This window comes from Rhyacophila brunnea, unplaced genomic scaffold, assembly GCF_057557595.1.
Source record: "Rhyacophila brunnea isolate RB1 unplaced genomic scaffold, BYU_Rbru_1.0 scaffold_12, whole genome shotgun sequence".
NCBI lineage: Eukaryota > Metazoa > Arthropoda > Insecta > Trichoptera > Rhyacophilidae > Rhyacophila > Rhyacophila brunnea.
In genome coordinates, this window is record NW_028232774.1 from 13,099,221 (window position 1) to 13,125,377 (window position 26,157).

The 26,157-nt window shown below is 34.4% G+C and overlaps 1 protein-coding gene across 3 annotated transcripts; it reads right to left on the reverse strand.

The window, feature by feature from the left end:
* Window positions 1–3,461: 3,461 nt before the first annotated feature.
* Window positions 3,462–25,883, reverse strand: Psi (P-element somatic inhibitor). 3 transcript variants are annotated; one of them, XM_085960826.1, is made up of 16 exons: window positions 25,729–25,883; window positions 25,279–25,397; window positions 22,554–22,672; window positions 14,209–14,347; window positions 13,281–13,416; window positions 12,709–12,837; window positions 12,107–12,319; window positions 11,490–11,620; window positions 10,513–10,588; window positions 9,584–9,791; window positions 8,999–9,156; window positions 8,071–8,372; window positions 7,877–7,980; window positions 6,307–6,485; window positions 4,955–5,185; window positions 3,462–3,808 (listed from the first exon to the last, which is right to left on the reverse strand). In XM_085960826.1, the coding sequence occupies exons 1-15, from the start codon at window positions 25,810–25,812 to the stop codon at window positions 4,964–4,966; spliced, it is 2,319 nt and encodes a 772-aa protein (XP_085816952.1). In that variant the 5' UTR covers window positions 25,813–25,883; the 3' UTR covers window positions 3,462–3,808; window positions 4,955–4,963. The 3 variants fall into 3 exon arrangements, with proteins under 3 accessions (XP_085816952.1, XP_085816951.1, XP_085816953.1); XM_085960825.1 differs by having other exon boundaries at window positions 12,107–12,325; XM_085960827.1 differs by lacking the exons at window positions 14,209–14,347; window positions 22,554–22,672 and having other exon boundaries at window positions 12,107–12,325.
* Between the last annotated feature and the right edge of the window lie 274 nt (window positions 25,884–26,157).

A 26,157-nucleotide genomic window follows, 5' to 3' on the forward strand; every position in this document is an offset into this window, starting at 1 on the left:
ACAAAATATCAAAATTTATAGAACAATATTACTTTTACAAACAAAAATAATATTTATTATTGTTTCATTTGAGTGTAAGATGAAAATATGTACTGCAAAAGTATCGTCAAATAAGATTTAAATAATGAAAATGTGTCATAAAACATGAAATTACAAACTAAAGTAATGATGATCATCACGTATTCAAAATAGTAATAATCAACCTGGACTTCATTGTTTTGATCTGATATACCGAAGTCAAGATAGATGTTGGGTGTCCATGTTTACTATATTATTTCCGCTCCTAATTATCTTAAAAGTAAATGTATTGGTCATATCGATACCCTAGTTCAGGGATTGCAAACCTTTTTCTACAAATGTGTCGAATTAAATGCAACAAACAAACCCATTTTTACACAATAATTTATTGTAAATATACCAAAGCACCATATATTTTTTTAAAGTTACCTAATCTATACTTTTTTTGTTTTTTCCGTGAGATGTTTGTAGCTTATCAGGTCAATTTATACATTCGCCAGTTTCGCCCTTTCGAATATAATTATGACACTGTTTATAAGCAATGTTTTACTTTCAGTTTGAAATAATTCATTGAAAATAGTTGTACGCAGTTATATATTATCCAAAAGCAATGAAAAAAGCAGGTAGTTTCATTCTTTTAATACTAATATTCAAAATTGTCGCATAATCTATTCATTCTATTCAAACGCCGATAAAGCAAGTTAGTGTTGCTAGAATTAAATTTTAAAAATTAAATATAATAAAAACTTTTGCATATGAAACTCGAACTTTCCTTACAGTCACTAAATAACACACATGTCCTATGTTTGCCATCTCTGCCCTAGTCCAACACAGAAACAACTCAAAGATCCTCGTTCCAAGATGAATTTTTTGACCTTGATTAACTGAAAGAAATTATTTTTTATTCAGTCTAATAGAATTTAGCAATGCTCAATGATGTCTTACAGTTAAATAAGGAATCATCCCATGCGATCCCCCGAAAAGAATTAAAATAATGATTAATCCTAGAAAGGGTTGTTTATTTTAGTAATGCAATTAAGATTTTACGACTGAACTATTAAGAAAAATACTTTCTACATTGAATGGCATCATTAACTCAAAACCTTGAAATTTGGAGTTCTTTCTGTATAAAATTACAGACTTATTATGTGGTTGGTGAATATATTAACACATTCGCGGACACATGTTACCTAATACATGTTAGTGATATAACACATAAAAATATTAATTTTTAAAATTTTCGATTTAGATACAGTAAAACCTTGTTAATACGAATTCCATGGGACCGAAAATCGAAAAAAAAAATCAAATTACGAATTCTATGGGGGAAAAATATAAAAAATTTTAAATTTTCTTTTTTTTTGATTTTCATTAATTTCGTTTCTGATCATGGATGGATGTGCCTATCGAATTGGGTCATAAAATGTCAGGATTATTTTTATTACCATCATAAAATAAGTAATTTTTGATGTTTTAAGAAAAGTCTGTCACAATTTTCAATGACTGGCTCATCAAATAGTGTACTTTGTTACAATTTATTGAATGCCAGGGACTCGAAAATCATTTCGAATTACGAAATTCGAATTAAAGGTATGGTTTTATATGAAAATAATGTTGAAGGGACTTTATTTTCGGGAAAATTTCGAATTACGGCGAATTTCGAATTATCAGTGTTCTTACTAACGAGGTTTTACTGTATATAGAATTGAGTGAAGTCGTAAGATACGACACTATCTAATGGATATATGTTCGTACCCTGACACAAGTAGCAGGGAACATATTGTTTTAATCCAAAGTACGACTTCTAGAAACGTCGTGTCGTATTCCGTTCCACAGACAGGACATTTATGGACGTCCTGTCACATTACATCTCACAAAATACGACATATATAGATGTCGTGTCCGCGAATGTGTCATTAAAAACCTATGGAATAGTTTCTAATCTGAAATGAGGCAAACAATACGAAAACCTATCCGGAGAGCGAGTGTCGATCATCATGTCTTCAATTAAACGTTGATATAATGGGTAGTGTTACTGAGGGATGTACTTACCTGGGAAGAGTCGACTGCGCTCGGTAGACAAAAAATAATGCAACAGGTAATTTTTCAAAAAACATATGTATGTTTATATATATATGGTTACAAGTACAAGTTATCAAATAAAATGTTGACTTACAGGCTAAATACAAAGGGGAGGTTCCGGGGTACATCGTGATATATTTCAAAAGCGGCCATTTTACAATCATTGCGTTAATAATACTTGTACTGTCACAATAATAATAATGACCCGAGAAAAAATTAAATGACAATAATTCCAACACAGTGGCATCACCTAACAATGAATTTTACCTTTGGAGCGGGTGAGGGGGGCTGCGATCACCGACCCTGCGCCGTGCAAACCTCCTGTCCCCCGTTTTCTGATGATCTTTTAAAATTCTCCCATTTTAAACAATACAATAGCGATTCGTAATCAATTCCGTCTGCCAATTTTTACACTGACATAATTCAATCAGCAGACAAATAAAGCATACAATTATTTATTTGCAAGAAGACCTTAACATTAAAAGCCATTTTTCTAAAATTAGGTATACAATTATTAGATATGTCCAAAAGTTATTAGATCAATAGAATGTGATGTGATGTGACATAACATACATTAATTAGAAATGTAATCGACAATAATCTTGACACACCATGAAACACATTTTCTGATTCATTTTATAAGTTTCACAGGTGTGTTGTCAACTAAAAATAATAGATTCTCATAGAAATCATCAAAAGCTCCAATATAAAAGCACTGTATTAACCCATTCCTGTCCGAAAATTTAAATTAAATATTATATTTTATATTATACAAAAAAAAAAGAAAATGAAAACTGAGACAAAAGACAAAACACGGATTTAAGATCATACAAGACAAATTCAAAAGTGTAAAATCCAAGACTACAAATGGACATAAAGCGCTTTATGCTTATTGCTTACAATGTATGTCGTGAAACAAACATGATATTTAATTTTTATACAGCTGTCAATGTATTTTCCATAATCTTTGAAATATGACCGAGATACATGTGCGGGTAATGCGCAGATTGCCCTTCTTCAGACAGGAAAGAGTTAATGTTATTGTTAGTCCAATTAAAATTTTACGGAATGCATAACAAGGTAATATAAAAAAATACTGCCTGGTCGGCGCTGGCATACAGTGCACACCTGAAACACCCGACGCACAATCAGCTAAACATTTATCTTAATGTACAGACTACCAATGATGCCCCAGAACTCCAATCTACACTTAGAATAGTATCTATTATTTCATCTGACATCCTCCACAAGCACACATTATTCGGAACTTTGCATCAACAATAAATGCAAATATGGACAAAAAAAAAACTAACATCCTTATCCTAATATTAAGAAAATAAAAAAGTCTCCACATTTTTTTTGCGTAACTGAGTGTAAAGATGTCTCACATCAAATCTGAATGACGTTTAACTCTTACATTAAAACAGACCTCTCGCCGGTCGGGAGAAAGGCCAGCCGAAATCATCTTTGGGTCGACCATTAAACAATCGATTCTTTAATATGTTATGGTTTACAAGAACGGAAAGATCATTCCGGGCTCGGCCGTTTTTTGTCATCCGATCGAAAGCGAGACATTGCAAACAGGGAGTCTATTCAGTGAGGGGACCCGAGGGACGATTAATTAAATGACTAAATTACGGATGAAAATTTATCCTTTCGGCTGCAAATTTCAACTGTCTTCCTGGAGCGCGTCGCCCTCGGAGAGGTTCTGCGAAATAGACAAACAAATTGCGTGGCATGGTTAACGATACACAAGTCAAAATTATTATAAAACAGAATGTTTCTTAAACTATTGAGAATGTTATCGATAAGGGAAGTATAATATATGTCATAACAAAAGAAAATGTTATAAGTGGATTCAACTATAAAAAAAATGTATATGACGGATTATGTGGAAATAATTCAAGCATGTAATGAATACATAGTACACTGACAACTTTGGATATGATATATCGATAAGAAACATAAATAATGTTGCATGATAAATGTTTCTCTATAAAAAAAAAACCATAAACAGTAATAAAAAAGAAATCAAACATATTATAATATAAGCACAGAAACAATATCAATAATATAATATGTGTAGAATTTGCATTCAACGTAATCAACACATTAATGGTGAAATCTCAAAGAAAAAAATGTCTATTCTAAACCAATAAAATGCATATTTGAGGACAGTTATCATTCATCTGTGAACAATAATAAATATATTAAAATAAGTAGGTAAATTGCATCACATAATATTAAACATTAAGTTGGGTAAAAAATGATTAAAACAGCACAATAATTAATATTGACCATATTAAAATAATGAGTGCCGGCACACAATTTTGTATTTGGAGGAATCAGAATAATATTTGTGAATCATTGTGAGTGTCAAATTACATAAACATTTTGATTAAATTCAAGCACAGCACCAATATATTTTCAAATGCATAAGTCAAATGAAAACAAAGCGAATTTAAAATTAAAAAATAAAGACATTCGTTTGAAAGAGTTATCTTTACCGTGATACATTTTAGTAAATTATAATGTTGAAATAGAAACAGGAAGAAATGTGTCGGATTGAATAAACAGAGTACAGTTTGTACAAAAATTGGTCTGCCAATTTACAAAGTTAGAGTATACCTTAATATGAAAATATCTACACTCTAAGATGATAAATTCTATATTAATATTCCCATCAGTCGATAGAAAAAAAATGATAATTTCATCATAAACAACTCAAAATCAAGTTTCATTGTAATGAAGCAATAATGTGCAATGTCAGTTTGATGAGATAACGGGGTCATAAAATACGGAGGGAATGATGAATATAGAGAAGTATTAGTGTGGAAGCAGTCAGCGTACTCACGTGTTCGCTTCATTGTGCCTGGTCAGGCGGCGCAGGGTGCGCGGGGTAGGTGGGTTGATAGGGGGTGTGAGAGTAGGAGGGGAAGCGCTGGTAGGGCTGGGCCTGCGGCTGAGGCTGAGGCTGGGGCTGGTAGGCGCCGCCCGCTGCCGCATATGCCCCCGCCCCCGCACCTCCCACCACGCCGGCACCGCCAACCCCCACGCCTACGCCTGCTGACGCTCCACCTAAAGTCTAGAATAAAATAACACCAAGTTAACATTTAACTATCGGCGCTCCACATCCTTTATGTGAAGAATTACTGCAGGAAATTACAAGAGATTATAGTCACATCGAAGAGTAAGTAACATACAGTAAAACCTTGGATTGCAAACATAATTCATCCCGGATAAGTGTTTTAGTCCCCAAAACACTTGTATGCATATCAACTTTTAATCGCTCACACTGCTACAATCTTGGTCTGGTGGTGTTTTTCTACAAAACTTTGTCCGTATTCCAAAACTCACAGACCAAGTTATTCGCAATTCAAGGTTATAATACTATAGTTATATTCTTGTATTAACTATTTTTTGTACATACAGTATAACCTCGTTTTTACGTGCCCGGAATTCACGTTTTCCCGGCAATTGCGTGTAATTTTTTCAGTCCCGATGTATTTCAGTACATTTAATACCCGCATTTACATTTTTCTTTCCCACGATTTACATCGGAAATACTCAAAATCTGCGAGTTACGCGCGCTTGACAATGATTGGGTCGTGACATTCGAACGGCGTAAGGTGAGAATTACATAACAAAAATGCAACAAACTAATATACATGATTTTTTTAGTAAAAAATAAAAAAAATTTCAATAAAAATTTAAATTGAATGTTGTTTTTAAATAAAACGTTATTTTTTTAGAAACATAAAATTTTAATGTTCTTTTTTTCAATACCCCCCTTTTACATTTTCCCTCCAATTAGGTTTTTTTTTTCAGTCCCTTATAAAACATAAAATAGGGGTTATACTGTAGTAATATACTAAACAGACTCTAGAAATTGTGATGCTTGGAAGTCTGCATAATATGTAGATAGAAAGAAGAGAAATTGTACATGCTTCATTAAAGTAAACAAAAAAAGTTAATGACCACTTTCACTCCTAGGTGGAGCATACGAGTCTCCACAGTCAGGGGGTTTGTAATCATTCGATCAACATGTTGGGTGCTTGCACTAGATCAATTATGCACTTTAGATACACTTACTCTTCCATACAGATTTGTGAATTTCACTGTAGAGAATGATATTGAAAATTAAAGAATATTGAGTCAATCTTTTCCATTTGCTCAGTGGGACAATTAACATGGAATGAAGAGTACCTTTTGCTTCATTTGCGCTTCAATGGCTTCGGCCTCTTTGATTTTTCCCGTGTAGCGATAATACTCAGCCCATTGCGCGGAGTAATCCGTTGCAGCGGCCGCCGCGCCTCCACCTGCCGCACCCGGTACACCCGCAGCTGCCGCTACACCTGCCGCGCCTCCATTCGCTGACACTCCACCTAAAAACACATATTTCGCTTGTTAGAATTTGTCTTTTTTTTAAAGAGAAATATATATGATTTTGTAAGAAATTATCATTTTGAACATGCCAAACTTGAAACATATTTATAAAAATATGATTATTCTTCTAAATTTCTTCCCTAATCAGAAACAATGTGATGTTTAAAACTTTAATAAACATCGTATTGGCGTCAATTTGATTGGTATTATTAGGTACTAGGTTTGTCGGATGATGTAGGATGACATCGGATGTCCTAGAGCCCGATGCTCAATTCGTACTTATGGAAAAAGTAACCGAAAATCGTCTGGTAACTATAGAGTTAAGGAATCCTTAACCAGACTACTTTTGTTATGAACACGCCCAATTCTGTATTATCATTTACCACTGACAGCTGCTGTCAAAATAAATTTGCGTGTCTATAAAACAGTCCATACACTTAAATTTATTTAACAATTGATCTCAATGTGGATATTGATAGTGTTAATTCGTTTGGCATACCTACATGGAGAATATGCATGTACACAAGTTGCAGTTATTGCGAATAATGATGTACGCATGCCCAAAATGCTGATAATGGACAATCTTGAAAATAGAGAACAGAGATCTTTTGTTTTAGATTGAAACACAATACTTACGATATTATATTGTGAATAATATTGTCAACAATCCTTAACTCAGTCATTACTCATTAGGTAGGTAGCATATATTTACTTTCCTTTACTTTCCTTGATACCGACATGTCTTATATAGTAAAACCGATTATCAAATTATTATCGAATTGAAACGTCAGTGTCAATAAATTATTAATCAACTTTTCTTATTCTGATTTAGATACTTATGTAAAATTAAACCAATAGATAGGTAGTTGAAATATATAAGTAGTTACTTACACAACAACATGGTAATATTATTTTGAATCATTCTCATCATGGCATATTTGTAATAATTGTAAACGACATCATCTGACATTTATACGGCAAGTGTTACCGTATCGGGAAAAACACGGCTTAAAAAATAACTTATATTATTCACTAATTGCGGAGACATTAAATCATTTTAATTAAATATTAATTGTGTATTTTTTATGGTTATTGAATTTATTTTGTATAGTTTTCATATTTTTGTCATCGCTTAACAATTACAAAATAATTTACCTAAATTATGAAAAAGTGAATATGGTATTATTTTCAATAGAAAAACAGAACGATGCTATTTCAGAACTGGTGGACCATAGACAACTCGATCATAACTATGAAAGGCTTTCTGCATAGTGTTTTCGGCTAAGGAAATTTTAGTTATGACAAGACGATTGGGCATCGCGCTCCTAGCCATCCAATTGTCAAATGTTCACAACGAATACATGTCAAAAAGACATAATAAAAAGCGAACCTTGAGGGTGATGGGGGGCGGGTTGCTGTGATCCTGCTGCGGCTCCTTTGGTGGCCTTGGCCTGCTGTTCAATGGCCTCCGCTTCTCGCACCAGACCCATCGACCTGCATTTTAAAATCAACAATCATACTCTTCCATAATGACAAAAAATTCATTTAACGAAATTAAAGAGAAGTTAAGTGAATGATAGTGACCTATAGTAGTCGATCCACTGCTGGGAGTAATCTGGCTGACCGGTGGCAGGGTTAAGGGGCACCTGCTGGTGTTGAGGCTCCTGGTGCTGCTGCTGAGCAGGATGCCAGTGCGGGTTGTAACCCCAACCGCCGCCTTGCCCTGCGCCTGCCCCACCGCCTCCTCCCCCACCCCCACCAGCTCCGCCGCCCGCACCTCCTCCTCCGTATCCACCGTAATCTCCGCCACCACCATTCCCTCCGTTACCATTACCGTTTCCACCGCCGCCTCCACCACTGCCATTCTCAACCACAAAGTTTATGGCCTGGAATAAGAAAACAACACATTTTAAATACATATTATTGATACTATCAATGCTTGTGCATAATTTTATTACATCCAAGAGGCCACTGGTTTGTCAAAATAATAAAGTTCTACATAAGTACATAGCAACGCACTGCACAAAACCAGAAGACTGACATCCAGCAGTGGCTGATGCTGATACATAAAAATGTTTACTAATATGAATATATTGACTTTTTGACTCATTCAAAATTTCACATAGTCTTGAGCTGTGTAATAAGGGAAAATAGGAGTTCTTTCAAGAGGAATATTCCACTCTTATACAAAAATGATTAAAAAAAATTTATGGTAATAAAAAACAAAAATACATCACACAATAAACTCGGTAAAAAAAAAATAAAGATCACTTTAATAAGTGCAAAATAAAATTTTAGAAACAAGACTAAAAATAATTTTCTCAGCAAGAGAAATAATGACTTCAATGCCGTCAGAAATCTCAATTTTTTTTTAACCTCATGGTAGTCATTGAAATCAGGTTTGAACGGTTATTCAGAAGATGGGACGAATGGCGAAGTCTATCTATATTCTATACCCTCAGTAGATAAAATAATAATTTAACTTTTGAGGCCTTGCAAATGATAAACTTACCATCCCAACTTTCTCTGTGATAATTCGTTTGGCGGCTTCAACATTGTCTGATTCTCCACGGATGTAAAAAGTTCTGTTCCCGCGACTGTTTTGTGTCCGGCGATCCAATTCGCAGTGTGCTCCTGACTGTGCGTTTATTTGTTTAATCACCTCACCACCTGATGGCAAAAAAATTATATTGTTACAGGTATAAATTGAATTTTACTATTTACAACATATTCACTATTTTCAATCAGTTCAAAATTTGACTGAAAATATACACATTGGTTTTATTCTATTTCTATTTTATTATTATTTATTGAATTAGTTGTATTCAGTTTGATGTGAAATTAAATATATAACAATCGGTGTGAGGATTCAGATCAGTGACACATTCGAGTGTCAATGTAAATCAAATATATTAAATTTCTTTCCAGATGGAACATCCTGTGATTTCCCAAGGTAGTCAGTATCAATTTTGCGATAAGCGAAAATTGTCCATCCTATCAGTTTATACAAAAATTAGTGGTAATTTTTTGCCAATAATATGGCAAAACATAATTTACTAATTAGATTAAATTTTAGGTATTAATAATTATATTTTACCTCTGCCGATAATAATGCCGCATTTGACGTTTGAGACTGAGAAAGAGACTTCCACCTTGTTTTCGTGAGGGGGTCCGCCCCCTCCACCGCCTCCACCCCAAGCTTGATAACCGCCCCCTCCTCCACCTCCTGCACCACCGGGACCACCTTCCCCATTCCGCTGTGGTCCTCGACCGCCACCACGGTTACCGCCATCTTGGTCGCGACGCTGCGATACATCACAATTATTAGTACACTATTACTGTTGTACTCCAGGTATGTATGATCATTTTAAAAAAATTGCCAGTTGCGAAGCAGACTTCATAGTACTCTATAAGCTACAATGGACAAATCATATAGCATATAGAGTACTGTACTCCAATCCCATCCATTCATTATATTCATTTACTTTTGAACTGCAGACGATAAATTATGTATTTTTATTTATGGGTATTTTTTTCCACGGTTACATGTAAATTGGACGTATCACATTTCACTGTAGCACGGTTCAACGTGAGCTGTCTTGCCAGAAACATATGGCCATATAGCATTGAGACCAAAAAATTACACATTATTCGTGGAACATTGCAAAACAGTAATTTTATTAGATTGCTACCGGAATTTTATATAAATATATATTATATGATTGTATTTCTAATTTACTTACCTACCTATTTCCTTTTGATTTTCCATTGTATTCCAGTGTTTTCAATTACATATTTTTATTTAGAGATGAATTTGATCTTAATACTATACAGCCATCTATTTCTATATAATAAATAGCTCACAATATGGCAAACTGACATGCAAGTCCACTGGACAAACACGCATTATTAAATATTATTAGTGGTGAATCAAAATTGTTGATACACAGTATTGTTTTGTTTTTGGTCACGGGGCCAATAATTTTCCAGCTAGTTTATGGAAGATAATTATGTAATGTAACTTACATTGACGCTGTCAATGAGGTCTGCAATCATCTGCCGAGCCTGCTCTACTTGATGAGGCTTTCCTTGGAGGAAGCATCTGAAAATCAAAATTATTGTTCTGCTGAATCCGCAAACTTGTCTAATAGCGAGTATGTAATTACATTTTAATTCCATATTAAGAACCAATTTGACAATTATTCATCTCTAACCTAACCCAATAACCCATTTTAGGATAGCCTGTTTCTCAATTTCACTTATGATCATACTACAGTGGTGCCACAATCAACCGTTGTCGCATAAATCGTTCAGTTTTGAAAGTCCCGCCAAACATTAATCATTGTCCTCCATCTATCGTCTAAATATTATGGTCCCGTCACAATTATTATCCCGATTGACTGTTTTTGTTGAATATTTTTCATTTCGCTTTCGTAGAATTGTTTATGATTACAGGCTATTAGACCTTTCAGTCGTGTCGCATTGTTTGCACAGGTCGGTCGACGCTCAGGCTTGCCTCGCATCTCATATCACGAAGTTTTATAAGTCGCAACTAAAATGCCCCCCATGAAGAAAACTAGAACTCTAGCTGAGAAACTGAAAATAATACAAGACGTCGAAAAAATCCAGGAGAAAAACTGTGTATAAAGTGTAAAAAAGTGTATCTCGCATTTATCGTTTTTCTTCAAGGGTCCCTTCAAAATCGTAGAATCGGTGTTTCACTGTACATGACGTGCCATTTTCAAGTTGAAATTACGCTTATTCTGCAACTTGATGTATTAGGCATATCAAATATCAATAAACTAAACTTAAACTTGCCTGAGGCTCATGACAAATGCAGGTGAAATCGAAAACCCTTTTCGTTTTATTTAGATCACTATCAGTCGGTAACATGAATATAATTAAAAATTGATTGCATAAACTGCTGGATACAACCCAATAAAATATAATATAACAATATTTAGTGTAAAATAAATACTTGTGGAGAAAAGTGAATGGTATACCTTCGATCCCCTGGGCCTTCGTCTCTTCCTTGGTGAAATTGAACCCTGGCACCGGTCTCTGCTTGGATTTTCTTTATCATGTCTCCTCCTTTACCGATCACCACACCCACAGCAGCTCGCGGAACCAGAACCTGACATACATTACAATATAATTTAGATACATTTCTTCGAAAACTCATATTATAATATGAGTCCGTTGTCAATTCATCACAATATTCTGCGACATATCGCAGAATAAAATTCTGGGTAACCAAGACAGTTTGATCACCAAATTTGCGATAACTGATTAAAATTCTAGTCATTTTTTTATTACAAATGGGATGACGAATTTCACGACACAATTAAGTTTTTTAAATGGATATGATGCAATGGCATGGTCAATTGCGTGTCCTCACAATATTTAAAACTTGAATCACTATCCCAATGTCAAGTCATAAACCATCATTTAATTAATCAGTTTTGACCTGATAGTTTTATGGCAGGACACGCCCACTACTTACTTATGAGTAGATCCATCGATCCTTCTGTTAACCGAAGAATGAAACAATTTGACTAGCGTGTGCAGTGAAATTCATAATTATTTGAAATGTATTTATCTAATTGAAGTTTATAATCACCTCGTGTCCATCGGGGACAGGTTGCTGATCGAAGTCGTCCCCGGGTGCGGCCCCCCATAAGGGCGGAGCACCTCCGGGGGGCTTGTTGCCACCCCCCCGGCCGCCTCCTCCACCCCCGCCACCGCTGTACTGCATCTCTTTTTCAGCGATGAGCTCATACACCAATTGCTTGGCATACTCCACCTTCTGAGGATCGCCGGTTATGCGGAGGGGCTTCTCCTGCAACCATACGATTGCAATCATAATAGCGTCAGTTATTAATATTGACCCCACCGTGGTTATTGTTAGTAACATGCTCCCCCCGTTTATGTGTTATATTTAGTTGGAACAAGATTAAGCCAAAAAATCTATGATTTAAATCTGATCTAAAACAGTTTGGTGTTTTCATACTCTGTTTGCCATTAGTGTTACAAAAATTTCATGACCAAGAGGTAAGTAAGTAACATCACTGAAATTTCCGGTGACTGATAATTATGACAGATTGACATTTGTTTTTGTAGCAACAGCAGCAAACAATTGAAATACGACCATCACGATAATGAAACGTTTTAATGATTCGATTGAATTATAAGAAAAGATGTGGATCAAAATTAGAGACTGACATATTCAGGATTCGGGCCATCCTGGATGACCACCATCTTGGCCCCTGACTTCTCTTGCAGTTGTTTAATGGTCTCGCCTCCTTTTCCAATGATGAGCCCCACTTTCGGCCCGGGTACCATTATCTCCTCCTACAAATATCAACAAATACATTTGCGTTAATACACGATTTTTTCATTAAATTCTAAAACTGACACGGACAGGAAACTCGCTATATTTATCGTCATTATGTTTCGCGAGGTAAGAACGTTAACCATACATATTTAACTTAAAAACAATAACTTGTTTTATTTTTTTTACGTATTATATACTTGTAATTGTAAACACCCACTATCAACATACTTTTTTATCAAGCGGAAAGCGAGATAAGAGAAGGAAGTAATGCAGTGGAAGATAGATTTTTAAACAAAATCTCTGTAGAAATAACTGATTTTGGAAATATGACATAAAAGAAAGCATATCTGCATAGGTACTCACATGGTCAAAATATTTTATATTGTGCATAAAAAATACAAAATTATAGGTATATAATTGAAAAGGATTACAATCATCAACAACGTAAAGAGCAACATACATAGTTCTGATTGAGTCCACCGGGCGGGCCGCCACCACCCCCTCCACCACCGCCGCCGCCCCCTCTCTGTTGTGGGGGACCGCTGTCCGGACCTCCTTCGCGACCCCGCTGATTGACAATCGCGCTCACCATCTCCCTGTAACGACGGGCACTTATTAGACACTACATCAGGCGAACGCTCCAGTTGCCCGATACAAAAATTAACACATCACAGTATGTTGCACAACACTACTCGATAAAACACTAATTGAATTGAACGATTCTATCAATTCATCTTAACTTAATTACACAACACCAAAAATATTTATTTTAATATCTAATGGGCAGAAAATTCCCTTTATTTATTCATAACAGACCACATAATAATTTAAGCATGAGATATTTTCTAGTATTTTTATGAGCGGGATGATAGTGTTCAATAAATTTAAAGTGCATGACGATATTGGCACAATGAGCATGTGTTTGTGTCTAGAATCATAAACAGGCGGAAATTAATCGCAATAAATGAAAATATTAACAAATATCAACTTATGACACTGTCTAATTAAAAAAATCTTTATTCACATAAAAATTATATGCTGTGTATATAATATAGTTAGCATCTATGGTCTTCTATATAGTGGCTGACACGCCAGTGTTGTATGTAGTGAGTGGTAGAGGAAATGGTGGAAGGCGGGAGTATACATAAGTATGGAAAATTTAGGTAACAATTTGTAGTAAGCAGGGGAATAAAGATATATAGGAAAGAGCAGGTTCAAGTTTAGTTTCCTAAATTGCCATGATAACGTGCCAGTCACTATAATAGAAGTTGCATTGTATTAAACTACGGATAACAAAACATTATCGAAAATTACTAATATTACACCATGTAGACAAACGACTTAAAAAAGATGTGAACGATTGAACAGCGGTTGCTTTGGATACTGACTTGGCGCGAGCGACGGCTTCCCTGGATCCCGTGAGCATACACATGCGGTCGGGCTGGCCGCCTGAGTCCGGGGCCATCTGTATTTTGCAGCCACTCTCCGCCTGCAGCCGCGAAATTTGTTCTCCGCCACGGCCGATAACTGAAACAAGCACACAACAAATCTTATTAACCCCGTGCACACATATTTGATCATGGCTAAATTGAGAATATCAAATAGACTGTCAGCGAATAGATGGCAATGTCCAAGAGTTGATATTATATTATTATATTAGTAGAGTTGTTATCTTTTGATAGCAAATACAAATTTTCTTTGATTGGATTGGACAACTATAAAACTATGAACAATCTGTTATGCCCAGCATTGTAAATAAAATGCAATGTCAGTTTTGCTATTATTTCGGTTATTTACTTATCTGATTTACAATACATAATTATATGCAATTGTTGATCTAAAGAATGATAGAAGTACAAGAAACTTTTGGGCTTCTATGACTAATCCAAGTCAATTCTATCGATGTTTAAAACAAACACTAAAAAATCATAATTATTCATGCTCATAGATATATACATACATTATTAAAAAAGCTAATGTGTATATGGTGTATAGTTCGAAATAATCACACCCAACCTTAGACTATAGATACATCTAGACGCCACCCGTTGCATTGCTAAATTTAGCCGCATGCCTTGCGTTTGGTTTGTGGGCGAGCGAACGCATTCATCTACAAATGTTCGAGACCATAGACCATTTCGATAGTGCTCGCCCGAAGTGCTCGCACTAAACGTTAAGAATTAAAATATAATTTTCTATTTTTTTACATTATATAGTATTTTTAAGCGCTCAAAATGCAACCATTAGGTAAAGATATCCATAATTTAAGTTATTTTAAAGAAACACTAGGTCACTGATATTAAAATATATAATAATATACAAATAAATTATCACGAACATGTATCAACCTACCTATGAAACTTAATACCATCTTCTTGCTTATCAGTAAGGCTACCACATTTTAAGACAACACACAGAACGATCTTTTCTACTTAATTAACTAAAAATATTTACCATTGACTTTATGTTAAACACAAAAAATAACAATTTTAGCAACTCGAGCTCGCAAGTTATCGAAGCTATGTGAAGCGTTTCGCCCCGATTTGATGGCGATACTTTTGGAAACTAGCTCACAGATATGTAGACCTTTTATCTTACTCTAGCGCGTGTGCAAAGATTGTAAGGGTGCCGAATACTTTCTCACTCGCACTCATGCATCGTTTTTGTTCAGGCCTTGCACCCAACACAAAAGTGCCAATTTTTCCGTTGGTGTAAACTGGCTACTATCTGCATAATTACACATGTAAACCGGCTACAAAAGAATCTGCAATGCAAAATGACTTGCAGCTGATTTAATCATGACTATTAGCCTTACTTAACTTACAATCGGCTTCCCTTTCATAAAAGTTTACACGTCCATAGAAGGTTTTCTTCAAATCTTTGGGTGAGGCAGTAGAGAAAAGCCTGATAGCATTGACACCAAAGGCCAGGACTGTATTTATAGTAAGGGCTCAATATCACTCCAGAGTCCAGTCCGTCCTAAGCTTGCATTGTGGATGTACCCTTTGGGAGATTGATTCAACCCATTTTAGATAAATACAATAATAGATAAAGAAAGTATTATAAACATAACATTCAGAATTCATAGAATTCTAGATGGAATTTTGGATTAAAAAATTACAAAATACCCTCTCTCTACTACCTATTCACTCCACCGTGTTTGATTATTTACGCATTACAGCTATTTGCACTGTAACTCCAGTTAACACGTTGATCGCCATGGGGGTCACCGGTGACCGGCATTGGATTACGTTCAGGGGGCCATGGGGGTCACCGGTGACCGGCAAAGAAGACCTGCGTAGAGTTGTTCTACAGCGCCGGCGGGCACGCGCGCTGTGCATTTTTCGATACGCGGTGACCGGCATGGCCCTTCTGTATATTACTGCCACTTGGCCTGAAAATATGTCTTCCCAGTCACAAAATATAGGCTCACTAATGTAAAGAATGTACATAATGAAAAAAAAAGTTTTCCTTTTAAATTTTAAATGTGTTTTTGTTGATATAAAAATTAAAATTAAATAGATTATAAAAATGTAAGTTATAAAAAATATGTAAATAATAAAAAAATAGAATAAAAAAAATGATTATAAGGTATGTATACGTATATTTCCAGTTTATGTGTATCCAGGTATTATACTACCCAATTTGAAAACTTTTATTCCGTATTTGTGCCTTTTCTGTTTATTATACTATCTAAATCTAAATATAATTCGACCGCGAAATGGCACCATGCTCTCGTCAACACATATGGACAGGTGACCGGCGAAGTGGCCGGCCCGGCGCAATAGAATAAATTAACTTGTTGGCGCCGCGACGGACACATGTGGCCGGCACATCATAAAAACCAATATTTACGTAAAAAAATCATCAAAATGAAAAAAAACATTATATTCTTTCATTACCTATCAAATAATACCTTAGAGACAAATAATCATTTTTTAACTATTTTATGTAAAACTAGTTGGCGATCAATGTGTTAATTGAAATAAATCCAATGAAACAGATAGTATTATCAGCTATCACAATATGATATGCATAATTGGCAGTAAAAATATTGTTTATCCTCCATGGTTTTGATATTTTCTCAATTTAAATTTTAATAACTGCGGAATAAACTGATACGAAATTTAATGATTGAAAGCAGTAATAACCTATACCTATCTATGAATGATATCAGTTATTTAATTATTGTAATAGAAATTGTCATAATAATTAAGATAGACACCTTCAATTACTTTTGTGACTAACCTAACATTTTCCCATACTGACAATTTATATAAAGAAAAGCAGTGAAAATTGTTGTTCATTTCTATGGGACTGAATTTTTATCCGAATGCATCACTTATCCATAACATCAAAAACTTGCTACTCCATATAATTTAATTTGGCAATGAAATTGTCAATTCTGTTTATCAAAGGAAGAGGAGAGTTGAGTCTAAAATCACTACCTTTCAACGCATCTATTCTATACACAATACAAGATATTATAATTTTTGCAATTAGTTGTTATTGCTACAATAAGTGCAATGTTTTAACAGCACCTCTCTCGGCTGTGTTAAATTTTAGAGCAAGATAGACAGTTTTGACGGCTATAGAATAGATGCACAGGATAACCAAAAGTGGATAGGGTTTTGGACATATTCAATGTGAAATTGACTAATTCAGACAAGTCCATTTTCTCCATATACACACCACATGGCATCTTCAAATAATGAGTAAATTTTTAGCTCACTTTTACTTTCACACACGGAATTTCAGAATATGAAATTATAAATCAAAATATTATTTAAGACACCATTCAGGTAGGGTAAAAATAAATTATTTGGTGTAACTATTTTTTAAACAGATCAGCAACAAGTTGTGACATTTAGTTTCAGAATGTTTAAAAGTGATATGTCATTAGTAACTTGCCGTGACACAAAGATGTAATCTTTTCCAACCGTGAGCAAAATAACATAATCGCTGGCTAATTTTAAATGTGTGATTTCATTGATATATAATTTTATACACCTATCCCAACAGCCAACTGATATTTGCCTGTGATATTTGTATATTTAAAAAAATAACTTCATACATACATACTCAATGTTAATAAAATAAAAGTTATTTATTAATAACTTTCCCGTGGCTAAATTTAAAAGGGCCTTATATATTACATACAGTAAGTACACTCTCGCAACTATTCTCGTACACTAAAAGCAGAATGTTGTGCCAAGATCGAATCATAGGAAGTCATCGTATCAAGCTTTTTAAAGAATATTTGAATTTTACACAGCATGACAAAAGGGGTGCTTACATATCGTCATTAATTTCCATTCAAAATACGGCCATTCACTGACCTAGATTTCAAGATCCCAGTAAGGAAAAATTTAAGTTAAAATCATATAATTATTCTTTGGATATTGAAGGCAGTAAAATTAAAGTATGCAAGGGTTGTTTTCCAAAAACGTTTGGTGAACTATAGGTGGCACACAAACCACTGACAATCTAGGTCAGCATATCCTTTCAAATAAATGGAGCGATGAAAATTTGATGAAAGTTTCTGAACAGATAAATAAATTTCCATCTTATGAAAGCCACTATACTCTTGCCATCACATTTAACCATAAAAAAATGTTCGATATGTACAAAGCAAAAACTGAGAATTATGTATCTCTACAGGGAGGAATTTCACAGACTTCGGAAGTTGATTCGGACCATGATTGAACAAAAGAAAAAGAAAATTATTAGTCAAATTAACCACCCGTACGATTGGTTTCAGCTAGTCAGATCAGGCGGAAATAGATTTGAAGTCGTTGAAATGATACAATCTGAATTTCTAGAATTTTCCAGTTTGTTGAAAGGCCCACTTCACTTGTGCTGAGAAAGAAAGACGAATCTGGCAACCCATTTAAGTGGCACGATGCTCGTTGGCTGAGATACCTATATAAAAAAATCGGAATTGTTTATTTTTTAAACCAAGCCTAGAAGAAGAAGAATCTTTCAAAACACTGTGTTTAAGACGGCGAGGTGTTCCAGAAAAGATGGAAACAACTGATCTAACTTTTCCTCAGATAACCAACGCTCCTTTACCTATAAGCCAAGAGAAAAAGAATGCCCTTATATCTCTATTTCCGCTAATTCCAACTATATCTCATGACTTTTATCACCAACTGCCCTCCAGGAACATACCTGATATTCATCCAGATTTAGTGGAAGCATGAAAACTATAAGAAATATTAATTATATTTAATTTTGAATGATGTATGTATTTTTTGGTGTTTCATTTGTATCTTGGTGGATTTTTGAAGTAAAATTTTGTTTTTTATGTCTCCTGGTTCTTTTTTTTCTCTCATTCTTTATAATAGATTAGGTTCCTCTTTGCAATAATTAATTATATTCAATAAATCTGGTATTCCTTGATAAAAATCAAATGTTTTCATTATTAATATGATTTTTTTTAATGTTCTAATAATTGGCCATAATCACATAAGTCAGCCAACAATAAAAAAACTCATGTGTATATGAGGCGCCGAGCGCCAAAGGAGCTCAAGCACCATTTAACAAAAGTGCTACAAAATGGCCGACAAGTTTTCAGTGAATTTATTTTTTTAATTTTAAACTTGAATGTTGAAATGGACAACTATTTTCTAAGCAAAGCAAATTTTAAAAAATCAAAGTTTTATTTGCAATAATATTTAATGAAAAATATCTATTGGATTCCAAAAAAAATGGTGTTTGAGCCTCTTTGGCATATAGAAAAATGAAAAAAGGTGGCACTTGATACTTTTTTTTGTTGCATAAGCTTCTGTGGCATTAACATTTTCAAACTCAAATAATGGCATTAATTTAAAAAAATAAATCATTTAAAAAAATGTTTTAATGTAAGGGTTTGGATAGCAATAAAAAAACATTTTGATATAAAAAAAAAATTATTCCAAATAAACACTGAAAAAAATGGTCAAATTTGTTATGATTGTTACATGAGTTTGTTTGGCATAAAATTTGCCTTATAATATTAAATACGTTTTTGCCATTACAGCAATGATTTCAAAGCCTTTGGATTGTTTTTTTTGTAATAACTGTCTATATACCCAATATTATTAATAATACTAAATCAAATCGTTACTACTGGCCAAAATAAGAAAATCATTATTCAAATTTAACACCATCATTTTTTCTCAAGGATTCGGGTGATTTTTTAAATACTTTTTTTAATGTATATCAATCGTAATTGGATATAAAACAAGATGAAATTAGAAATAAGAGTTATTTTCCTTCATGGAAGTAAAAGTTTAGTGGACAAAATTACTAAAATGACATTAATAACCATATTTCAAAAGTAATCTAAAATATTTTAAACAACAACGTTTGTGAAAGTAAAACGGATAAAACTTGTTAAACTTACCGCGATTTTCCTCATTTACAGGTTTAACACACACCGAAACTATTTTTCTAATCCTTCTTGACCTCATTTTTAGTTTATTTCACTGTTGACAACGTATATTCAATAAGACAAATCTGACAGCTGTTTTGGTCTCGCGCTCTCCATAGTATAATGGCGGATAAGCTTCTGTGGCGTGCCGACATAACGACCAAAACAATTATGCCACAGAAAATAAATCTCTTTTGTAAAATATCTATAATTATTTGAGCGATAAGACTTTGTGGCATGATACATATCGATTTATAGAAAAAACCTACATTCAAATGTCAAAAATCGTAAAGTTGGCGCTTAAGCTCCTTTGGCACTCGGCGCCTCATACATGTTACACCGAATGTGTGAAATTGACTATTACATGAAATGGGCAAAATTTTGGCTAATTCATGTAATAGTCAAGCCTGTTGCCTTATTCATGAATTAGGTAATTTTTCTGCTGAGTACATGAATTCGCCACGGTATGGAATTCTTGAACTGTCAACATGACGGAAGAAAAAGTAAATTTAATACGGATGGTTTTATTAGTTATAATTGGACATAATATAATATTATTATTATTAGGTTAGGTTAGGTTTTGTAATTCTGAATTAAATTATTCAACTAAATGTCCATTTTGAGGTTAGCTATCAAGTGTCAACAAACTATCACAAACATTCAATCGACCATTGCACAATTGATACCCAAGCACGAATCAAAACGCGAAAATACTTTTCAATAAAATTCTTCCGTTATCATATTATAGTTCTAGAATTTTTTTGCGCATAGTAAATGGATATGAACATCATTCAAATCAATGACATTTGACACATTTGTTTAGTTTGCAAAAAACACCACGGAGCGCGATCATCTATTTTGACCATAGATAATATAAATGTACATTTTTACCAATCCATGAGCATTTGATACATTTAGTTTAGTTGCAAAAAATACCACCGTAGCGCTACTATCTAATTTGTCCAAGACATGGAGTAGGCAGAAAAATTACTGCCAATTTCACGCACTCTCCAGATATTTTGTCTAATTCATGAATAAGGCAACGGGCTTGCATTTTTCATGATTTAGACAAAATTTTGACCAATTCATGTAATATTCAATTTCGCACATTCGGCGTAACATATACACATAAGTCAGCTATTTACTTTATTTTAAATATTTCATTCCGTCTTATGAATTCATTACATATAAAATAACTATAAACTGAAAAAAGAATAATTGAATAGCAAAGCTTTCTTGAAAAAAAAAAAGATATTCACAAAAAACACTCTCCTGAAAAATGTTGTTTTTTGACTTATATAGTTTTACACCCCAGCCACAGATTTGAAAGTACAAATTTCTCAAAAAAAAAACTATTTTTAAGAAATACCTGTTTTAATTTTTACCATATTTTTTATGTATGCACTATAATCCACCGCTTTCACGAATTGGACACTTGTCTGGTTTTTGGGGTGGCAGATTACTGAGAGAAAACTGTATGTAGTTACATTTACATGGAGGGTAGAGAACTGTAATAATACAGTCGAACTTGGTTATTATGAGGAAAATGGGACTGACTTAATTCCTGCATCCTGTCCAAAGGGATTTTATTGCTTAGGGTCGAAATGTTTTTAAACGATTGACACATTCAACATATTTTAGCCCATTATATCCGATAAGTTGCTCGTTATAACAGTGAATAAATGTATGGAGAAAATCATAAACTAAAATGTCAACGAAAGTTTCCTCATTACATCCGAGATCTCGCTATGTCCGAGATAAATAGTATAACATATTGTTTTCGATACATTAATAATTTTGCATATGAAAGTAAAAATGAAAAAATATTACCAAAGCCAATGATTAAACTAGCTGCATTTCACATTGCAGATACTTACATGTAAAGCTAGATTCACACATCTGCTCTGAGACTTAGTTGCGAGTCTTATAATAATTTTTTTATACAACACACCTATCATTTAAAATTTAGCTACCTATATTTAAAAAAATGTATGTAGGTATCCAAAGCAAGCGCCAACAGCAGGCCATCATTTCCATTTTACTTACAAAAAAATTTCCCACGAATGAGCATACCAACTATTCCATAGTTACTAACTATACTTAAAAACAATCTGGTATTGCTATCAAAATGTTGAGCATACAAAGAGGTTGCCCTTAACACATTGACTGCTGACTAGATAATTACCACATTTAAATAGCATGCTAAGTATATCTAATGGCCACCTAATCGTTACGCGCTAGGCGCGTCGTTATCGTCCAATGAGTCAACTAAAATAATACAAATGTACATAAAGATAAATTAGTGTGATTTATACTCACTGAGTCCAACCATCTTGTCGGGAACCCGGATGTGCTCGTTGAGTGTCTGGTCCGGCAGCAGCTGAGAGTTGGGAGGAGCTCCCACCCCTACGCCCGGTCGAGCGCCTGCCACCGACCCACTGAAAGCACAACACAACACACCACACGTCATACACAACACTACAATAATCATACCGCATACAGATCACACCCGCATTTCAGTGTTACATAACAATTCAACACACAATAATATGGCGTACTGATCAAAATTAGATAATATTGATGTTGAACCCTTTGCTATCCTATCCTCTGGCGATCGGAGTAGGTCAACGGATTCTGTTTCTAGGTTTTCAGGTTACTTCAAAGAATACAGTCCCACAAACTTATCTTAAGAACGGACAAAAATGGAACTACTATGACACCGTCACTCCACTGTCAGATTTTGTCAAGTTGCGGGTCTTGATTATGTAGTTTTCGACTGCGATTCCCCCATCATTTCTTCAGATAAATTTGTGGCACTGAATATTATTTGCTTTAAATATAACATGACGGCTTTATGTAGCAACGGATTAAACATATTAAAATAAACGTGAAGAGAATAAGACATAACTGCCGTTCAATTATTTCCCAAAGGTTTTTGGTGTTTGGTTTTTTTAGATCAATGTTTCAAAAATGAAATGCCCTGACAACATGGTGGTGAATGAATCAAGAATAATTTGTTCTCATACATTAAAATGCTATTATTGTACTGACACTGTGTATTATGTATGCATTTTGTGTTTAAAAACTTATTGCAACATCGGAATAATATTATAATACATATTCGGTGTATGAAAATAAACATTCAAGTTCACAATATGCAACATAGCATTACACACAATTATTGACACGATACCAACATAATCTGAAGTCAAAAAAAATACCATCAAAATTGCATTCCTGACACCTCGCTGAATTGTAGAATTAGCAACATTACTGTTTAAAAACCGAAAATGTAGGCGAAAATATTGGGTGCATTTGTTAGAGATAAAAACATAGATGCCAAGTGCATGGGGTACTTTGTTACAATCGTAATTTTTTTATTCCCAATGTCTTAGGTGAAAAAGAAGTATGATGCTAAAAACACATTACCACATGTCACGAGAGCTCACAGTAAACTTGTCCCACAAGCAAAAAGTGTACAATATAGTTTTAAAGTCACCAGACAAATCGAAATTCGAATCGAAAATGATTATTGTCAGCATATTGGCAAATCTGCCAAAAGGAATCAGACACAAAGGCCACGCCACACCACCAACCCAAGGCCGACTATAGACAGGCCAAGGCACTAAATATCGAGTAACGATAGCAGTGAGAAAAGATTATTTTCGATTGGTAACCTGTTCGCAGTAAATGAAAATTTTCGATATTATAATGTATTACCATTTATTAAAATATAAAATAATTCATCATTCTCTACAAACTATGATCGAAATTTTCAGTTTCGTGTCAAATCCTGACTATGCACCTTGCACAGTGATATAACGTTTTTTTACTTCCCTGCAGGTTTACACATTTTTTAGTCACGTTATCTGTTTTTTTATTTTAATGGTTTGGAAGGGAAATCTGTTAAAACAGAAAATTGCCACAATGTTTTTGTAGGTTGTAGACGTTCATTATTGAATGTTCCAATTGTTAATGCACATGGACTCATGTGACGTGATGGTAATGCAAATCTAAGATTACCATCGACTGTCGTTATCATGTCGTTAGGCTAACGGCAATCACGGAAACTTCAATTCAGTTGCGAACGTAAAGGATCACTTAACATTGTTAAGCCGGGTACTCATTAGCGAGCCGTAACTATGACCGCTGCAAATACAGTAACCAGGACGCCAAATAATTAGTTCGCGAGCCTAATAAATAATTATTTTGCATCTAGAGTTGGTTGCAGTATCTGGAACGGTTACAGTTACGGCTCTCTAATGAGTACCCGGCTTAACAATGTCAAGCCAACTCTTTCTAGGAGTGCATTGAATCACATGCATTTTGTGAATCAACTAAATTGAATAGATTAAAGTTGACGAGTTGCGATCGCGTTGAGTTTGCATGTTCGAGGCCGCTAAGACTGCATCAATATCATTTGAGAAACATAAAAATACATCAATAAATCTGATAGAATAGTTCAATTCAATTTGTGTCAACGTGCCACCGTTGCATCAAGTATTACTAGTTATAGTTCAAAATGTTTTCAAACTCAACAGCATACCTACGTACACGTTCGGTTATGTACAATAATAATACACTAACAAAGTTGCAATCTGTACATAAATAATAAACAATTATTATAATTTTTCACACAAAACATGTTCATGTGTGAACAGTGAACATTATATTTAGGGCTTTCATCGAGAGCATCAACATGGAAGTTAACATTGAATTACTTTAATTAAAAAAAAAACATCAAAAACAAATGGGTGGATTGGTAGGTACATAATGCTAAGAATGACAAATAAAGAAAGCTACTATCTCTACAATTTATTATAGTAAACACATTCAATCTTTTTCCTGAGGAAAGTAAAGTACACATAGGTATATAAATGCAAAATCAAAATTCAAAATTGAAACTTTGTATTGTTTGTAACATTAGTGGGTAGTATTTTTTTTTAAATTGATACGAGGTATGAATGAAATAACTATGCAAAAGAAACATCGCAGGCCTGGATTAAATTCAAAATATTCATTTAAAAAGAAAATGGTGACAAACCTCATGCTCCCAGGGGGAGACTGGTAGTCTGATTCTAGCCCCGCCAGTTTTTTTGCTGAAGGTTCCAATCCGTCCTCTAACGGCCTCTTGTTACCGCCTCCGTCAATCTTTGCAGCGACCTGCGACGTAAACACCAAACGTTTTAGTAAAAATAAAACAAATGCCCAGATTCAGGCTACAAACTACTATACGCCGCCGAACCGCCATTGTGAACGCAATTTTCGATCCGAGGCTTTATAGATATATTAAACCGTACGCCGGTGATAACAAGACAATTGTAGTTTAGAAACGTTTGAAAAGATTCACTGACAGGTAATTCGGTCATCAGATCACTGCACCCGAACGGAACACTAGTAATCAATGACAAAAGAGTGGGTAGGTTTAGGCGTCTAGGCGCCAAATTTCCCCGGATGATCAATCGACATTCAGTAAGTATTAAAAGACTATTACCAATCGCGCCCGTTGAACTGCCGCTGCGAAAGCCGCTGTTTGGCTGTTATTTTGCGGTGGTGCGACCGATGAGTAGTCACTCATGTTTGACTATCGACACATTCACACGAACAAAATGGCAGCCATGGAAGCTAACCAACTTGCTGGCGGAAGAGGACAATCTGCAATTACAAGGTCGTCGTCAAAAGTATTGCCGCTCTAAAAAATATTATTTTAATATTACTTTCATAAATTAAATCTCAAAATAATTGTCTGTATAAGCCATACGTCAATCAGCAGTTGCCATAATATCTAAATCAACAAATCATAATTCAATTTAAATGAAATTGGGAACTTGTGCGTTATTTGCACTATCCACGGTAATACAAGTGGTACCATAAAATTACCCGGCCCGTTTAATGGACATACTACATGGCAACATAGATACCA

Coding starts and splice junctions, on each gene's coding strand:
- Psi (XM_085960825.1), bottom strand. CDS start 25,812: ATGAGTGACTACTCATCGGTCGCACCACCGCAAAATAACAGCCAAACA. Junction 14,348..22,553: donor CGACAAGATGGTTGGACTCA/GTGAGTATAAAT, acceptor TGCTTGTTTCAG/TTATCGGCCGTGGCGGAGAA. Junction 10,589..11,489: donor GAAGGCCCAGGGGATCGAAG/GTATACCATTCA, acceptor TTTGATTTTCAG/ATGCTTCCTCCAAGGAAAGC.